At 39.1% G+C, this 20458-nt stretch overlaps 1 protein-coding gene across 2 annotated transcripts in view; it reads right to left on the reverse strand.

Annotated features, from left to right (window-relative positions):
- Positions 1-19827, reverse strand: part of ass1 (argininosuccinate synthase 1) — a 42144-nt gene extending 22317 nt beyond the window's left edge. The window contains exons 1-9 of one of the 2 annotated variants that reach the window (XM_037753149.1): positions 19629-19827; positions 16738-17002; positions 13628-13762; positions 11622-11690; positions 10097-10285; positions 8011-8067; positions 7827-7901; positions 6649-6719; positions 6485-6515 (exon numbers count right to left, since the gene is read on the reverse strand). In XM_037753149.1, coding sequence (XP_037609077.1) covers positions 6485-6515; positions 6649-6719; positions 7827-7901; positions 8011-8067; positions 10097-10285; positions 11622-11690; positions 13628-13729 — 594 coding nt within the window. In that variant the 5' untranslated portion in view covers positions 13730-13762; positions 16738-17002; positions 19629-19827. Of the gene's footprint in view, positions 1-6484; positions 6516-6648; positions 6720-7826; positions 7902-8010; positions 8068-10096; positions 10286-11621; positions 11691-13627; positions 13763-16737; positions 17003-19175; positions 19289-19628 lie in introns of those variants that run through there. The other variant, XM_037753151.1, reaches the window with a different exon arrangement.
- Positions 19828-20458: the final 631 nt, after the last annotated feature.

Here is a 20458-nt window from a genome sequence, read left to right on the forward strand (position 1 = left end):
GATAATCACATGCAGTTTGGGGCAAGTCATAGTCAAGTCAGCACACTGACACACTGACAGCTGTTGTTGCCTGTTGGGTTTGAGTTTGCCATGTTATGATTTGAGCATATTTTTTTATGCTTAAGTATACCTGTGAGGGTTTCTGGACAATATTTGTCATTGTTTTGTGTTGTAAACTGATTTCTTGTGATAAATATACATGCATTTACATAAAGCAGCATATTTACCAAATCCCATGTTGATAAGAGTATTAAATACTTGAAAAATTTCCCTTTAAGGTACATTTGAACAGATAAACAATGCGCAATTAATCGGGATTCAATATTTCAATCAATTGACAGTCCTAATAAATACATATTTTTATATATATAAGAACAATTTCCACTGGATTAATTAAAAACACACTTTTAAAATCCAAACAAATTCATTCCTCTGCTTGAGGAATGCTTGAAAACTCATGAATGCTCCAACCAAGAGAGCTCAAACTTGCTATTGGTCTGTTGGATACAAAGAAACGAGGACAAGTAAGGGGAATAGGCTTGTTTCCAGTGAGCGAGAGATCAATGCATTTCAATTCAAACCCCCTGCAGGTGGACCTGTCCCAAAGCCGTGGCCCTGAAAGAGTGGAAAAGGTAGAGACAGAGAAGGCGGGAGCAGGGGGTATTGGTGGGAAATGGGGCATGAAGCGCACCATCATGTAGCACAGAGCAGCTCCTTTGGCAGTCTTTGCTTCTGCCATATTGTTGTGCTAAACGTGGCCCATACAGCAAAAGAGAAGGCTGACGCATGAACTTAAAGCAAGTAAATTTCTATCTTTCCACATATTAGTTGCCTCATTGGTTTTCAATCGAAGCCAACAGAGCCAAAAGAGGCAGAGGTGGCAGGAGGGAGAGGGGGAGGAGAGGAGAGGGAGAGTTGAGAGGGAGACAGAAGAGAAGAGGATGGTAAAAACATCTTTGGAGCAATGGGTTGGAAATGACGCTTAAATCACCACGTTTCAAGTCTGTCCTTCTCTTTAAAATGCAAACAGGGCAAATTGAGACAAGAATAAAACAATATACACATGATGTGCCGAAGCGATATTTATATTCTTAACACCCAGGATGTTTTGGTTAATGTTAGGGCCTCAGCTGAATTTAATGAGGACAACAGGTACTTCTACGTGGAGGCAAAGCTATAGTGACGGCGAGATGGACACAGGGAGCACTCGCTAAGTATTACAGGTCAGACCAATTAGACCTGAGGGCAGCGAAGGCACATGACAAACGCTGACCTCTTTGCTTCAAAGCACACATTCACATGCATACATACACCTACAAGCCCGCTTCCTTCCCCTACAGGCAGTCTCCTGTCCATCCATCTCTCCAGCCAGCCATGCGACCAGCAGAAAACAAGTTTTCATTTCCTCTAGGTGAGCAGAGGCTCGGCGTCACGCTCCTTTACTCCTGGTCAACACGAGCAGCGACCCATCAGCTCCCCCCGGATCAAAGAGCGCAGTGAGCCCGAGGAAGCTCGCTGACACAGGCTATAATTAAGACTGAGGTGATGTTTTAATGACTCAGGACGAGTGTCAGGCTGCCTTAGGCTGCTGGGCCCTGACTGCTCATGTGTGGAGGGACAGAGACACAGAGAGGAAGTAGTGAGCTATATAACAATTGGCATATTGCTGATCAAATCTGATGACTATCGCAGCATTAGAAATGTAGCATACTAGACAGTAAGCTGTCCTCAACCAAAGAAATTCTTAGTCGACTAACACTCACACGGTGTTGTCGACTAATCGAGGAGTTGATTTAATCGTCAGATCTGTAAAACTGAGTTTCTCCACAAAGAATCACACAGAAGCACCACTTTAAATCTTGTGTTTACCAGAGATATGCTCATACCTTTCTTGGAAATAAGTCATTCAGCATGAAAAATGACTAATCGACTAAAGAAATCTTAGTCGACAAAGAGGGGGGCAGCCGTACTAGACAGCCATAAAAATATGAACAATTAATACCAACTACGAGTGGGTGCAGTGGTGGAAGAAGTATTCAGATCATTTCATTCTCCACTACAATTAAAAGCCCTGCATTCAAACCCTTACTTAAGTAAAAGTATGTAAGTATTATCAGCATCATGTACTTAATGTAAAAGTATTGATTGAGCAGTAAAATGTTCCCTGTCAGTGTTTTACTATTATATATAATGTTTCTGGATTATTATTACTGCTGTATTAATGTGTATGTTGCATTTTACTGCTGTAGATGTTTATGGTTGTACTAATTTTAACTCCTTTATATACGGTTGGGTAGTTTAATCTACAGCAATGCATCATATTCTGTAAGATCACCATATTTATCTGTCACGCTGTCCTGTGAGAACCACGTACCTCTAAAAAGTTCACTTTTCATGAGCTCAGGAAAACAGCCTGTTGTCAGTTTCGCGACGATGCGTTTTCCAGTTCCAAGAGTCTTAATAAAGAGTATATTTATCTTAAAGAAGTTGGAGATTTTTCTCAACACATAAAGGAACACTATACATCCTTCAATTTATCACAAACATTCAACATCAACACATCTGGAAATACATGGTTTTCACTGGACAGGAAGGGGATGATAGATTGTAATCTGTGAAGTAACTAAAGCTGTCAGACAAATGTAGTGGAATAAAAAGTACCTCAAATTTGTACTTAAGTACAGTACTTGAGTAAATGTACTTAGTTACATTCCACCACTGGTAGCATATTCTATGGCAGCATACAGTATAACATTTTACATTGCAATGCCGGTATATCCTAATATGAAATATTTTCTGGAATTCCAATTGAGCAACATTTATAGATTAAAAGTGCTATTGATAACATTGATAACATTCAGCCACTAGATTTCGCATTCTTCCTCCCCTGTTGCATTACATTCATTTCACAACAAGTCGTTGCCAGGCACGTTTTACTATTGGCTCACAAGCTTTGTTAGAAGTGGGAACCGAACATCAGATATATTCCACAGAGATAAACAAAACGTTAATTTTGGACCCGCCAAAATTTTGAAAATGATTAATTCACAATCATAATATTTTTTTCAGGAAAAGCCATACTTTTATTCGGCACCTTTCTAAAGGCTCTGCGGATGTATTATTTTTAAATATTCGTCTTCATAAAAATGTTATCAGTAAGACCTTTAAATAATAAAGATGGAAATGTTTATGGCTAATCCTGTGAATTAAATACGCGATCACAACTCAAAATCCTGTAAATCCAATATTGCCATAAAGCAGGTCTGTTAACTGTTTAGTAACGTTGCCTACAATGGTCAAAAAACAAACAGAATCTAATGTGGGAGCATGATTTGCTCAACTTAACGACAACCTCTAGTTCAATGCAGTCAACGGGTACATGCTAATAGTATTAAATGTGACTGTATAAACATGATAACAGATAGCTGAAGTTGCCCCGGGCGCATGTCTTCACACAGGTTAATGCTGCCAGATGGAGGTGAGTAAATAAAAAAGTCACCAGGCCATTGTGCTACAGGCAAGGTGGTTTGGGGTTATCAGGAAGGATACAGTGTTAATCATAGAGTAACCTGAACTCTGCCGACTCTTATCTACAGGAGAACATATGAGCGACCATTTGGACATTTCCTAATCTGACGGTGTTGAGCAGAGAGGGACCTTTGTATCACATGTGGGGGGCGTTGTGGGGTTTGAATAGTCGAGGTCTGCCCTGAGCCTTTAGGGCTGTAACTGGAGGAGAGAGAGAGGCTGATACAGAGAGGAGATACTTAGAACAAGATGACCTCTTTCAGATGACCCTCTATAGGTCGATCAGAATCTGTCATGTTGGTTTGAGCATTTGGGTGGGAAAGTCACTATCTTGTTTTTTAATTTGTATTTGCATTAACTTCCTGCTTTAAATGAACATTTAACCTAAGAATTATATGTAGATATTGTGATGTTGTTGTGATGTTTACTCTGACCTTAATTAACAAACATACTTGTAAAAAAGTCCAATTGCCAGAGAGGCCAGAGGTTGTGGCTACTGAAAATTGCTCAATAATCACAGCTTGTTCAAAGTTCAAAATATCATTTGGTGCCCTGGGTAATGTATTCAAATCCTTTTACCACTCTGGACCCCTGCACCATAAATATTTCATTGTATTTAATGCCATTAATCGATTCAATATTGGAGTAAATGGTCCAAAACAAAACCCCTGAATGAATCGGTTACACAATACTGTCATCATACATCGCTATGCTATTGAGCCGGTTCACCTCATTCTTTTCAAACATTTCTCCACAGGCCGACCACTAAAGAGGCAGCGGAGGGGTGGGAAAGGGACAGAGAAAGAGAGTGAGAGTGAGGGAGATAGAGGTCTGTGAGTTACAGTGGCCCTGCCCCTGCATCTCCACTCCAGCAGCGCTGGGACCCCTCGCCTCCTTGTGACACCCCGTCCATTGGGGACTCATCTGTCTGGCGCGCTGCCTTTGTACTTTACTGTTACTGGTGACATTTTGGTGTCACGGTGTCACGATGAAATGGCTCCCCTCCCACGTCGCAGCCCGCGGCGGCGCAACCAGTGGAACAATGAGGTCCCGAGGAGTTGGGGCTGGAACTCAGGAGGCCCCAGCTGGGCGCAACGCCCTAACCCTTCCCCCTCCCCGGCTCCCATGAAATCGGGAATTAGTCGAAGCGTTGCTGACGACAAGTCAGTGTCTGTGTGTCCCGGGCTCTTCCCAGGGCCCGGCGAGGACCCGGGGTGAGGTAAGACAGAGACACAGACACAGCGACCAAGGGATGGGAGCTTTGGGGGTCACCGGGGGCAACCTGTATGTACTGCTTTGACCCCCGACCCCAGCAGAGATCAAACTCTGTCTCACCCATGGCAATGTGGGAGAGTGAGTCGTGTTTGTTTCTGGTGGGGCTGGCATGGGTCAGCAGAAGGGACAGTAACATTACTGCCGTGTTATTTTTACAATCACTCCAAGTGGATGATGCTTTTAACGGTAAAAAAAATATATATAATATTTTGTCTGTCTGTGGAAATGACAGCAAACATTATGTGTGTGAGAGAGGACAAAGGAGATTACTTACTGTTCTCAATAGTAACCTGTACCAATTTTAAAATCTATTTCTGTGTGCGATGACAAACGATCTGGGTAATTTTGCCTCTGATTGTTCAGATTTTTCGTTTTAGCACTAGATTACATCATGATGAATGGTGCTGATCTGAAGATGATTTCGACTGTCCAGATGTTTATACAGAATCTCATTTTATCTAAAACTGTTTAGGTGTACATTTTCTTTTCACCTGTACAAATGGAACAAATGTCTCCAGTTCAGTTTTTACAGGTTCTTGAAAAATGGTGTCAGTGATTAAGATTACAATCATACTGTTTTGATTAAAGTCAGTATTGACACTGAACATACATTTGTGCAAAAAAAGAATATGTTATTTAAGACGAGTGACTTTCTTGGTATTTAACAAGTGCTGATTCATAACGGTGTTGACTGTATATGCAACGAAATTTATTCAGTTACCATAAATGTGTAATTAAAGGTACAGTATATAGAATTTCGTGGCATCTAGTGGTCTGGTTGCAGATTGCAACCAACTGAGTACCCCTCCGCTCACTCCTCCCTTTCAAAAACTGAGGTAACGTGAGCCGCCAAGTGTAAAACTGTGGTAACGCCGTTCTCCTTGCTCGGAGGCCATCCTTACCATTACTTTACGGTACCACGATTTTGAACTCTGCGGCTCACGTTACCGCAGTTTCACAAGCATGTCGGAGAACTACGTGGCCTTCAGGTAACGTAAAAATGTGAAAGTCTATCTCTAGAGCCAATGTTTGGTTTGTCCGTTCTGGGCTACTGTAGAAACATGGTGGAGCAACACGGTGGACTCCGTGAAGAGGACCTGCTCCCTATGTAGATATGAAGGGCTCATTCTAAGCTAACGAAAACACAACGATTCTTAGTTTCAGGTAATTATCCATCCATCCATCCATCCATCCATTATCTGTAACCCCATTCGGGGTCGTGTTGGGCTGGAGCCGATACCAGCTGACATTGGGCGAAGGTGGGGCACACCATGGACAGGTCGCCAGACTACCACAGGGCTGACACATAGAGACAGACAACCATTTACACTCAAATTCACACCTACGGGCAATTTAGAGTCAACAATTAACCTAACCTGCATGTCTTTGGACTGTGGGAGGAAACCGGAGAACCTGGAGAAAACCCACGCTAACACGGGGAGAACATGCAAACTCCACATGGGGAGATCAGGTAATTATACACTAATGAAAACATAGTTATGCATATTTTATTCAATTTCTGCTAATAGATCCCCCGAAATCCTACACACTGTTCCTTTAAGTAGTATATTAGCACATCACACTCTAAAGGGTGAAGGGGCCAAAAGGAGGACAAAGGAATAACTAATAGGACCAATTTTGTTCAGGAATCTGTAGACATGCCATTAGGAACCGGTCTTACCTTGGGATTCTCCAGGACGCCCGACTCATAACTGTAAAGAAACATGGTTTATAAAATTACAGTCTATTATAATTCTGATTGAAAAAAATAAAATATTTATAATATATGCAGTACATACTGTATAACAGGAACTAAAGAAGGTGTATCACACCAGTCCTACCCACCTTATATGCATGAGGTTGGCGTCCATGCTCCAGGGTGACTGAGGAGTGACGGGCACAGGGATGCCATGTTTCTACAGTTTGACAGAGAAAGCTGTTGTTATGTTACATACTGTTTGCTTGTAAGCTAACTGCACCTCAAAGTAAGAGACTTTAAATCACAGCTATGCTTGTCTGTCGGTAAAGTACAGAATACAAGGAACCAAGCAAACTATTTCCAGCAGTTGGTTTTCGGCATGCTGTGTAACCAAAATCTGTTTCTCCACACGATCAACGAAGAAAGATATTTTTGGTATGTTCAGAGGAAAAGTCAACAACTCAGTGTTTTAAGATTATGTGAAGTCTTCCAGAGCCCAGCTAGAGAGTGGTGTTCACTAAAACATCATGACCACCCTCTAGTGGGGAAAAACTGGTCTAAACCACAATCTAATGGGACCATATGAAGAAACCGCCAATGAATGTGTGTGTGGTCTAAATCTGAGAAAGGTTAAGTTAACTCTAAATATAATCATGAGTGTGAAATTAAATTACAGGTAGAGTAGGGATGTAATAATAAATATTATAGGCATCTAAATTCAATACACACGATGAAGGGATTTAATTTTTCATCCGAAAACTGTTGAGCTTTTGTCAACACATATGGATAAGATAACGCTTTATTGATTTCCAGATATAAACGGATTCAAAAAAGAAAAAAGGAAATAAAGATTGGGAGAGCTTTACCATAAAATGAAAGCAATATATAGATGAAACATGAGTACAGGAGTATTCAGTGAGAAGGAAAAAATCTATACAGTAATTTGATAGTTTTACACAATACAAAGCCCTCGGTGAATATTTCTGTTATGATGTGATCATTGCTTTTCTTTTCTGTTAATATGCTGCTAAGAAATCTGCTAAATGCTTCAGACAAAAGAAACATTTTTAAAATCACTTTTATAAACATAAATATTCCCCTGTGACAAATACAGTACCTTTTGACTGTTTGTTAAACAAATAATTAATTTTAGGTCATTACTTTGTGCTGTTTGGACATTTTATAGGCCAAATGGTGAATCAATCATTACAAATAATTCATAGATTTATCAATAATGAAAGTAATCTTTAGTTGGCAGCCCTAGACGCCAGCAAACTGCACTAGGCATTTTGTGATTTTGAATTAAACAGACTGATGGAGTTACCTGTGCATACTCCATCAGGTCTTTTCTTCCCTTGAAGCGGTTGTAGAACTCGGGGATCCTCCACGGTGCAATGATCTGAAACAGAGTGAGAGCGTCGGCCTGGCTGAAGCACCATCATTTCAACAGATGCTGTGTCAAACAGTACAAGCCATAATACAGTAATACAGTAAAACAACAATGTTACCTCAACTTCGGGGTAGAGGGCGTAGCATGTGAGCTCAAAACGTATCTGGTCATTGCCCTGCAAAAACACAAACACAATGGCTCAGCTTTATGTACCACATGTGAGTCAATGTGTGTCAATGTTCGTCTGTATTTAGATTAACAGTAACTGAACGTGTGTACAGTAGGGCTGCAACATTATTGATTATACTGTTGGTCTGTAAAGAGTCAGAAAGTAGTGGAAAATGCCCCTTGCTGCTATTTCCCAAAGCCCAAGTTGACATAATTCAAAAAGCAAATTTTATGCTATCAACAGTTTAAATCGCAAAGAGCTTCAATTTAATATCATAGAAGACAGAGAACAACAGAAAAAAATTGCTCAAATCTATTTGACTCGACTAATATTGCCTATAAATTCAGTTCTAGTGCACAGTGGTGGTTGAATGGTGATGTTTCCAATGTCTGGATTGACATGTGACACATGCCGGGATTACATACTGCTTAATATTCCTATATTTTCCTGTACAGCGCTCTGACTCTTTGTTCATTTATCAGCTTCAAAATAAAAAACAGAAATATAAAGGGGAGCAAGCTGCATTGTCTTAATCACACATATAAAAACAAACAAACACTGCTGAAAAATGTTCAGACACAGCTGATGAAGGTAATATTTGAGGTCTGTATTGTAACTTTATGACGTGGTATCTGTCTCCATCTACAGGCCAAATATGGACACGGCATTTCAATCGATGACTCAATTTAATAAAATTGGTGGAAATATTACAAGAAAAAAATCTGTAAAGGTATATGAATGATAAACTATATTTAGGAAATTTAAAAAAATGATTAAACTACTTATATAATTTTACTTAAACTACCAGAACCTTGATAGCACACAGACTTAACATTTATCCAAATAGCACAGCTGCAGCTTACACAGCACTTTATGTTGGATGAAGTTATTCTGACCAAAAGAGATGAGATGTAGTGAAGCCTTTAACAAATTAACAACAGTTTAAATTATTATGTTATCATAATCATTATATTTCTATCATTATATTTATCATTTTATAATAAGAAAAACTACAACTTATATCACTGCTCTATATACATAAGAGTTCCCTGAACTATATTTGCATCTTCAAGAACACATTTATATTCCTCTGGACCACACAATGTGTCAACTGACTCAACACTTGTTAATTCAATTATTTTCCAGTTTTACGACACTTTGGAATAATTTATTCATCATCCAGGTGTCATTTTTTGAGAAAAGTTGAAATAGAGAATGCTGTGCTGTTTTACAGCTAATTAAGAGGTAAAACATGCCAAATTATCCTAGTACCACATGGACACAGCCAACATTTTATGAGGGACTACAGATCTTTGGAACAACGTATCTATCCCAAAAAAATCCGGAAATGACAATGTGAAAGGATTACAGATAAAGTCGTCAGCTTTTGAATGAAAATCCAGGCAAATATTCAACATTTTTCACTCACTGCTCACTCGTACTAATCAGGAAACCGTTTGGCAGGCCTCCAAAGCGCAAAAAATCCATTTGCATTTTCCTTTGAACTGCAGTGACTCATTTCATTTAGCTGATGGTTCAGTGCAGTGTGAGGTAAAGTGCAGTTGATAGATGATAACATCTGTCTCAGATTTGCAGCATCTATTTTCTTCTATTCTTTCTAATGAACAGATGATTAAAGAGAAGAACATTATAGTTACTGAATGAAAGAGGGCAGAAATGTCTCCGAGTAGGGAAGGTTTCTGATTTACTGTTGCAGTTTGAGTTTGGTTAAATAAAGTTAATGTTCAACCCTGCAAATACATGTCCTCATGTCCAGACTATGGACAGTGACCTAGTTAGTTTTTGTTTGGCTGGGTCATCCTTGTGGATCAGACACATAGCATGTAACCATAATGTTGAGGATTTATTTCCAGTATTAGAAACTGGTCTTTCACTAAACTTTTCTGTCCCAGCTCTAGAATAAAGGCAAGAAAATGTAAATATTCTTTAAATCAATTTCATTTGGGTCATATTAGCAGATTCTTGAACATTCTCCTTCCTCTGAGTATAGTCTCTTGTCCTGTGTCTGGTTTACCTTTCCCGTGGCACCATGGGAGACAAACTGGGCACCCTCCCTGCGTGCAATCTCCACCTGACGGCGGCCGATGCAGGGCCGTGCTACCGCAGTGCCCAGCAGGTATCGGTCCTCATAAACGGCATTTGCCTGAACTGCGGGCCAGATGAAGTCCTCCACAAACTCTGAACGCAGGTCTTCAATGAAAACCTACGCAATAGAACAGACACAGACCATTTCTTTGTGTTAAGTCTTTGATTCTATTCATCTCTGAGTCATTTTTATGTGAGAAATATTTAATGATCTTTCCCTTCTAGGAAAAGAAATAACTGATGATTGTTTGCCACAAAAGAGCGTTGTCTCATACTGTAAGAATGTGATGTGAACTCAGAAAACCTTCTCAAGAATCAGTATAAAGCAGCTACTGATTTCCATTCATTACAGCATGCAAGTACACATTGTACGTGAAGAGGCTGGAAACTTGCTTTTGGTCATTATCGTTGCATGTTATGGCCATAGAGGACATTTTAAAAACACTTCTTTATTGGTGTAACCTGGTGCTTGGGGGAAGCTCTGACATCTGACAGGATAAATAGAATTTGACATCTTGCAGCAAAAAGATTGATCTTCAGCTTCTTCGAATCAGTGTTTCCCACCAGCCAATGAATGTTAAATATTCTAAAAAGTACAAGTATGGGGCACCCTAGGTGTTAAGGCGCCAACCATGAACTACAACATCCCCGATTTGGACCTTTCAAATTGAAAGGTCAAGGGACCTTTTGGGTAGGAAGATGCTAAATGACTGATGATGCCCTTAAAGGCCCAGACACACCAAGCCGACATCAATGAACTAGCGGCGTTGAGGGCCGACTCTTGTGTCGCCTCACTTTGTAATCGTCTTGGCCAACAAGTTACATTTGAACAGCAAAGACTACAGCTGAGGGCCAGTTACCATGTAGGTTCTGCGCCTGCATGAGAGGAAATAACTCTCCACACCAGCAGGCGGCAGTAGTCTGTATTCGTCATCCAAAAAGGGAAACCAGAAGACCGAGGACTGCTGATGTACAAGCCGTTGTTACGATGTGTACATGAAACAAAGCGTCATTGGTCGACCATTTTCACACCACTCTCACTCACCACTTCATTCCAGATGGCCATGTCGCTGTGAAAATATCTGTGTATTGGAATGATCAGATGAGATGAAGATAAAAACGAGACGAGTCTTCTGTGTGTGCCCTCTTGACTTTACTTGTTGGCTTGCTTTTCTGTTTCTCTTCTTGTGCACCGATTTGTTTAAGCTGAACAGCCAATCAGAGTGATTTCTCTGACTGATGAGCTCCGCTGACGATTCAACATGCTGAATCACCCGAAAAAACGCCAACACAGGCAGACTACGTTAGGGACACACCACGAAAACACACCGCGAAAACTAGGCCGAAACTAGGCTGACAGACGCTCACTGGCAGTCCCAAACTTTCAGACAGCCAACTGTCGGCTTGGTGTGAAAGGGCCTTTAAACAAAATCATATTTCATTCTGTCTCTTACCTTCTTTGCGCCGAGACTTTCTGCCTTTTTCCGGGCAGCTTCAAAATCTTCCTCTTGCCCAATGTTGGCCTAGAAAAACACACATTTAATTACACATCAAAGTGACGCAAATATAACACACATAAAAACCATAAACCATGCAGTTACTTCAGTTTAGGGCAAAAAACATGCAAGCGCTCTATATATAAACATGCGGGCTCATGACTGTGCAAGTGTTAATTCTGCCAATCCATGATCTTGTAATTCAGATCACGTCTGTAGAGGAGATGTAGGAACCACCTCACAGCGGAAACCAAGCATGAACACCACTTAGGGGCTTGAAGAGGCAGCCTGATCTCCTGAGCTGAACACTAAACAAGGGAATATTTTCCTGCAGAGACATGATACTGATCTAGTAAACAAAACTGACAAATCTGCAGCACAAACACTTAAATATACTTTTGATAGTTTCAGTGAGTGCTGATTTAAATATGTAATTGTGATTTATAACATGATTGTATATATTGTAGTTAATCACGATTAAACGCAAATTAATCGCACAACTTTTATCACAAAATGTACCTTAAAGGGAGATTTGTCAAGTATTTAATACTCTTATCAACATGGGAGTGGGCAAATGTGCTTGCTTTATACAAATGTATGTATATATTTAGTATTGGAAATCAATTAACAACACAAAACATTGACAAATATTGTCCAGAAACCCTCACAGGTACTGCATTTAGCATATTAAATATGCTGAAATCATAACATGGCAAACTCAAGCCCAACAGGCAACAACAGCTGTCAGTGTGTCAGTGTGCTGACTTGACTATGACTTGCACAAATCTGCATGTGATTATCATAAAGTGGGCATGTCTGTAAAGGGGAGACTCGTGGGTACCCATAGAAACCATTTTCATTCACATATCTGGAGGTCAGAGGTCAAGGGACCCCTTTGAAAATGGCCATGACAATTTTTCCTTGCAAAAATTTAGCGCAAGTTTGTAGCGTTATTTAGCCTCCGTCGCGACAAGCTAGTAAGACATGACCAATGGATTCCTTATGTTTTCTAGTTTCATATGATACCAGTATCTTCACTCTAGCTTTAAAACTGAGCCCACTACAAGCTTTGAATTATCAATTGCGTTAATGTGTTAAAGAAATTAGTGGCGTTAAAACGATTTTGTGTTAAAACTTTGACAGCCCTAGTTTCAGTACTTTATCCTTTTAATTTCAGTGCTTTTTCGATAACAGTAGATTAAGGATGAGTCACGTCCAAAGCTACAATTCAATACATATAACAAAACCTGTCATTATGACATTCCAGCGGCACTTTGTCAACTGTTTTCCATGATGTGTGAATTACACTTGCATTACAGGCAGGTGCATTATTTAATTTAATTTTACAAACAGATTGACATCACAAATTAAAAAACTCATCAATACCACAAAACACATTCCATTGAAAGCAACAAGAAGTTATTACTGTAATTATCAATTTCTGCCTGACTATTTGTTGATGCAATCTTCTCTGACAAGTTGAAGGAAGTGCATAGTTTCATCAAAGACAATCAATTATGTGTTGGATCAGTGCCTGCTATTCTTCTTCTACTCCCCCGGTGAGCTAAAAAGAGTTGGAGGGCTGCACCTCACGTGACCCAGCAGTGAACTACAGACTATCACCCATCCCCCCCACACCGAACCACAAAACCACTGAATGAAAAGTTGGACAACAAGAGAATCTGCCTGCTTCGCAGTTCTAAACTGCCCCATGGCAAAAAGTAAATCCACTGAGATTTGAACTGGTATTATGAAGCCACATCCTGTGTGGTTTGGAGTTAACTGGTACTATATAGCTCTGATTGGGACAGCCAATGGAAAGCTCTCACATGTCCATATGGCAAGTTGCATCAGCTGCCTGAAAACAGTAAATTGTAAAACTTCAGAGATACATGACATGCAAAAGCAGCTGGTTGGAAACACAGATGACACCTGTTTCACACACACTGGTCCCTAAACCTTACCAAGAAGGCGATTACATCGTAGCCCTGTTCCTTCAGCCAGACAAGAATACAGGATGTGTCCAGTCCGCCGCTGTAGGCCAGAACCACGGTACCTTTAGACATGATGAAGGCCCTTCAGTCAGACAGGTAAAGAAGCTGTGGAGTGGCAGCAGAGAGACAGAGGGAGGCAATTATACCAGCTGGGGAGGAAGTGTCAATATATAACCTGCGTGTACTAACTTCTATAAGAACACGTGGCCCTGTATGGTTTAAAAATAACAGCACAGCTGCGGGACAGGGCCTGAGGCAGCTGATAATTAATCGATTGGTTGAACCATGGAAAGTTAAATAATCAGCAATTTTTATAATCTATTTAACAATTAAGTAATTTATAATTCCAAACATTTGCTGGTTTCATCTTCTGAAATGTGAACATGTGCTGCTTATACTTTAAAACCAACTGTTGAATGGACAAAACAAGCAATTTAACAACATCAACTTGGGCTCTGGGAACTATTTTCTGACATTTCAGAGACTAAATGATTAGATGACTGGACGACATTGAAGCAAATCATCATTAGCTGCAGCCTATAGTGCTGGGGCTGAAGTTAGGTGCTCTCTTAGAGTGATCTACCAGTGCAATAAAAGTGCTTTACAGTGAGGTAGCACATTGTGTCAGGTGGCAAATATGTAGAAAAATGGATTACCACATTTACCAGTGTTATATATTGCTTAGAAATTCAAATTCTGTCTTCCTTTTTAAATGCTACTGGTAGTCAATTTGAATAACTCTTTACAACCTAAAAAAAACTCAGCTACATCACTTAATAGTTAGTCCCACTTGATAGAAAAAGATAGTTATTGTATTCAAAATGGAAATAAAAGATATCAGCATGGTTTGAGGAGGATGATGACATCTTCACAGATGGTTTCCCCACGTCGTGAATCAAACTCTTCAGTTATGCATGTAACTGGGAGGAGTTATGGCCACATATGTCATCCCATAAAAAATGTTCCCAGAGTGTAGTATACTAACAACACGTGGCAAAGCCTGGTTTACAAATAACAGCACAGCTCTGGGAAAACATTTGCTGGTTTCATTTTCTGAAATGTGAACATTTAATTCTTATACTTTAGTGAAAACTGTTGAAGTGCCAAAACAAGCAATTTGACAACATCAACTTGGGCTCTGGGAACTTGTCATGGGCATTTTTCACTATTTTCTGACATTTTAGAAACTAAATGATTAGATGGATAACAGTTTAATCAGTGAAGCAAATAATCATTAGTTGCAGCCTATAGTGCTGGGGCTGAGGTTCGGAGCTCTCTTAGAAAGATCTACCAGTGCGATAAAAGTGCTTTACAGTGAAGTATAACATTGTGTCAGGGGGCCAATATCAAGCAAAATGGATTACCAGTGTTATGTATTGCTTATAAATGCTTAAATGCTACCGGTAGTCAGTTTTAAGAACTTTTTACAACCAAAAAAACTCAGTCCTACTTGATAGAATAAGATAGTTCTGGTATTTAAGCTGGAAATAAAAGATATCAGCATGGTTTGAGGAGGATTATGACATCTTCACAGGTGGTTTCCTCACATCCTGAATTACATGCAGTGATATGGACAAATATGTTATCCCATTAAAATTATGGGTGTGTTGTGTAGCCTGCAAGACTTCAGATAGGCAAGGAGGAAATGCAAGACACATTTTAATCTCATCTCATCTCATCTTCAACCGCTCCTCCGGGGTCGGGTCGCTTTCAGGTAATTTTAATCTATTAATCATATAGTTAAAGTACATATGTTATATTACTTATACATGTCAAAATATCATATGAAAGATTTCTGCTTTGATTTTATATATAATAATAATAATAATAATAATAATAATAATAATAATAATAACTTTATAATTCACCCTATTGATTATGTACACAGAATGTAGGCTACAACTCAGGATACTTTGAACATGCTGTTTTCTGGAGATAATATATATATATATATATATATATAATGTGTTTTAAAGCATCACTTTATTCATTGACAGGAGTTAACCATTCATGAAAAATTAATGATTTCGTCGGGGGAAAAAAAGGTCTCTTCAAGACTATTATTATTTTACTATTAGGTGGTTTCTCACATTCAGAGAAAAAATTATACGTTTTTGTTATTGCTAATGATTTATGAGTGCATTTAGAGTAGAAATCCACCATTACAATATTTTGATATGGTTTATTCATTTCAAACCATCCAACCCCAGTTTCTTTATCATACATCCTGACAAGCTGGCTGGAGTGGCAACCAAGTTGTGCAAGTTATTGTATAATTACAAAATCAAAGCAGAACTCTTTCATATGATATTTTGCTATGTATAAGTAATATAACATATGTACTTTAACTATGTGATTAACAGATTAAAATGTGTCTTGCATTTCCTCCTTGCCTATCTGCAGTCTTTGCAGGCTACACAACACACCCACATTTTTAATGGGATGACATATTTGTCCATGTGAAGATGTCATCATCCTCCTCAACCCGTGCTGATAACTGATAATCCATTTTGCTTGATATTGGCCACCATCTTTTATTTCCAGCTTAAATACCAGAACTATCTTCTTCTATCAAGTGGGACTAACTATTAAGTGATGTAGCTGAGTTTTTTTTAGGTTGTAAAGAGTTATTAAAATTGACTACCAGTAGAATTTAAAAGGAAGACAGAATTTGAATTTTTAAGCAATATATAACACTGGTAAATGTGGTAATCCATTTTTCTACACATTTGCCACCTGACACACCTGAGTTTCTGTGGTTGTAAAACGTTCTTTAAACTGACTACCGGTAGCATTTAAGCATTTTAAAGCAATATATAACACTGGTTATGCATTTTGCTTGATATTGGCCACCTGGCACAATGCTCAAAATAGTTAAACACAGACACTAGTTGCATGTTAGCTAGCTATCCAGCTACTAACTAGCTACATCACATCAGCTAACTATACATGTGTATGTTGCCTCCAGTTGAACCAACCTGTTGCTACGTTACTACGTACTAGTAGTGGAAAGCAAGGCGGTGATTCACTGATAAAACCTTCAATTGAAATATAAAAACAAGACGGTGGGTTGTACTTACTTTATGTGATAAATAAAGGTTATCCGGAGCGGTAGTTGCTGTGGGTGTGTCGGTGAGGAGTAGTGGAGGAGAATGGAGTTTTCGGTTCTGTGAATGGAGGTTTCGGTTCTGTGGGTTTCACGCTGCTGCAGACTGGTCCAGCTCACGTTACGTCATCATCTGTAGTACTGTCACTGTCCTCGTGGGACACCCTAGTTCAGGGGTCTCTAAGCAACCTGCTGCTCCAGAGCCACGTGCGGCTCTTCAGCTCCTCTCCAGTGGCTCCCTGGGGATTTATAAAAATGGAAATGAATAACTGTTTTTTGTTTGGATTTTCATTTTTATTTATCATTGTTGTAGGTCTATGGTACGACGGTACAACGGAGTATTAGGGACACGTTGAGGAAAAAAAATAAATCTGAGATTTTGAGAATAAAGTCATTATTATAAAGTAGTAATTTTACGTGTTATTTCTTTTTACTCGTAACAACTGAATTATTTCTCGTAATATTATGACTTTATCCTCATAATATTACGAGTTTTTTTCTCGTAATATTTTGACTTTATTCTCATAATATTACGACTTATTTCTCGTAATAATATGACTTTATTCTCATAATATTACGACTTTTTTTCTCCTAATATTATGACTTTATTCTCGTAAAGTTATGACTTTATTCTCGTAAAGTTATGACTTTATTCTCGTAATATTATGACTTTATTCTCGTAATATTTCGACTTTATTCTGGAAATCTCAGATGTTTTTTCCCTCAATGTGGCCCTAATACTCAATCGTACATTTGCACTTTGGCCCTCACTGCATTAGACTTATATACTATATACTTAGACTATAAACTGTGTTACCTTCATTACAATGCTCAAATGTTTTGCGGCTCGAGACAGATTTTTTTTGTTTTGTTTTTGCCTAAAATGTCTCTTTTGATAGTAAAGGTTGCTGACCCCTGACCTAGCTAGACCTTTTCATACTTGACAACATTAACATCAATAAGCCCCTTTTATAATTCCTCTTACAATGTTTGTTGACGCAGTAGCTGACAGGACGTAAACTGGACCACAGCCAGGGAATGAAATGAGCAAATATCACCTGCCAGATAACAGGGTCAATGTTGGCTGTGGCAAATTCATATTCATTTTGTTGGACTTTTTTTTTGTGAAATATTGGATAATTTTACCTCTTTAAATGAAACCATGTGAAGTTTAGAAGGGAAACAAACTCAAAGACATATATAACCTTTATTTAACTAGGAAGTCACATTGAGATTAAGTCTAACCAAGACAGGGTCAAATAGCAGCATCCAACACATAACGAGACAACAACATTGAATCACGACAGCAACAATAGGTACCACAAAATACATCATACAGTGCATTAACAGGGCAGCATGTTGGTCAAGTATTATTTAATTGAAGCAACTTCAGCTAGCAGTGATGTTAATCATTTAAAGAGATAAGGGTCTCAAGTTTAAACTTGCAGATTGTTTCAGGACCAAGGACCGTAGTGGATCTTGTTTTGACAGCTTCTATACTGATTGAAGAAACTTTAAACTGAAGCCATTTATGTGACCTAAGATTATACTGCAACTGTTTTGCACAAACTTCCAGCTTAAGTAAGTAGGAAATTTGCCAGAGATGATCTTATAGACTAAAATGTGCCAATGTTGTAACCTCCACAGAGTGAGGGATGACCATCCTATCATGCTGTACAACGTTCAATGACGGGTCCTGAAGCCAAAATTAGTGACCTCAGGGCTGAGTGATACAGGGGGTCAAGTTTGGACAAGGGGGATGGTGAGGCAAACCTGTAAATAGTATCAACAAAATCAACCTGAGTCAAGAAAAGACCAGCAACTAAGCATTTTCTTGATGCCATGGAAAACAGGACTTTAGCCTGAACAGAAAACCCAGTGTGAATTTTAATTTCTTCGTAAAATGGTCAATATGGCATTTCAAATTTAGACTTTTGGCCATCCAAATTCCCAAGTATTTGTAATTGTCAACAAATTGAATGAAGACACCATCAAGAGTATTAATAGAAAGGGTTGGAACTTTTGTTCGCCCAGGAGAGAAAATCATAGTTTTAGTAACATCTGAAATGTGACAAGAGCCCTAAATACAAACTGCTTTTTTGTAAGGTTGTGAACCGTTGGTTTAATTTTTAACAATACATTGTACTTAAGCTTATCTTTTTTTTATTTAAAATCTAGTAACTAATAAAAGTATTTTATTTCAGCATTATCTTAGATAGATAGATAGATAGATAGATAGATAGATAGTGCTAGATCCCTCAAGTTACCCCTCACCCCTATCACAGGAGGTATATACTTGAACCAGTTCTCCGTCTAAAGGGTCCGGTTCTTGGCTGCACTGGGTTCACCTAGGTAATAACTAAGTCAAAAACTGTTTAAACTGGTAGTGAGGAGATTCGCCTAGCTACTCACTGCCTTCCTCCGGACGTCAACCCCGCTTCAACTGGGTGGAAACCTGGTTGAATAACCCAGCAGCCAGGCTTTGTCACCAGCCACGCTCGTTAAAGGCAGCTGTCCTCCCCGGTCTGTGCACTTGGAAAGGTGCTAGGATAAGATTTAGGGTTTACAAAACCTCTACGATTGGTTAAAAATCATTGGCTTGGAAAACCTGTTACAGAAAAACTCTTCTTGATGATGTGATGCACGCATTACCTTGAGGACCACAAGTCTTAAAAAGTAATAATTAAAATGTCCACATTTTGTGCATTAAATCCAAATCGTATTTTTATTGTAAGATTAGGCAGAGCATAAGCATACAGCTCAAAATGGTAATTCAATAATGATTAGTTCAATGTTAGATTGGTACAAAATAGAAACTCATAACCCAGTTAAAATGATCATGGTAAAAAAGACTAATAATATAACCTGTTCAATTCAGTCATCCGTTTGAGGCAGAGGGAGAGAGGGGGTTTGCTGCATGGCTATCACAGTGTTCCTCTTTTACCGCCGGTTTAGAAACTCCTAAGGAAGAAGCAATTCTGTCTAAAATCACTGTCCACCTCGAAGCTGGCTTCCAACCTGTGTTGGCAGCTCAAGCTGAGAAATCATGACAAGTGAATCTGTGCTCCTCTCCTTCTGGCCAACAGACATCGTGTGGGTGTCTTAGCTCAGTAAGTTTCACTTCCCCTGAGTCACAAGGCCACCGATCCCGAGTTCAACTGCCTACAGGTTACCACACACAATAAGAATCACTTGTTAATTCTGTAGATTTGTAAAACACCATAAAAAATCATTTGTTACATATAAAACTATCTACCCCCTGTTTTAATCATGTTTCCCCAAATATCAATTCCCTCTTTGCGTCGTTTGTTTTAACCTACACAAGGCCTTTTCCTTAGAATGATTAGTTCCCTTATTTCACATTGCCAAAATCTGATTCTTGGTTACAGCACACACACACACACATCTGTTGATCACCACCTACTTGATTTTCAGCACAACTTACTTGATTTTCATGTATATTTCCTTACTTAATCAAAAACAAATCTTAACACTTTCTTGCTAACCTTTATCATTGTTAAATCAATTAGTGGTTACATACTCTGTGTCACAAGGGTCCATATTTGTGGTTTACTGACGTTGGAACGGCCTCCCTCTAGCGGCTTGCCGAGGGTAAGGCCAAGGCCGAACTTGCCCTCGGGTGCGTCCTCTGTTGTTCTCCCATCTGTCTCTACGCCGCCCGTTATCTTCCCCTC

Source organism: Sebastes umbrosus, chromosome 19 (genome assembly GCF_015220745.1).
Source record: "Sebastes umbrosus isolate fSebUmb1 chromosome 19, fSebUmb1.pri, whole genome shotgun sequence".
NCBI lineage: Eukaryota > Metazoa > Chordata > Actinopteri > Perciformes > Sebastidae > Sebastes > Sebastes umbrosus.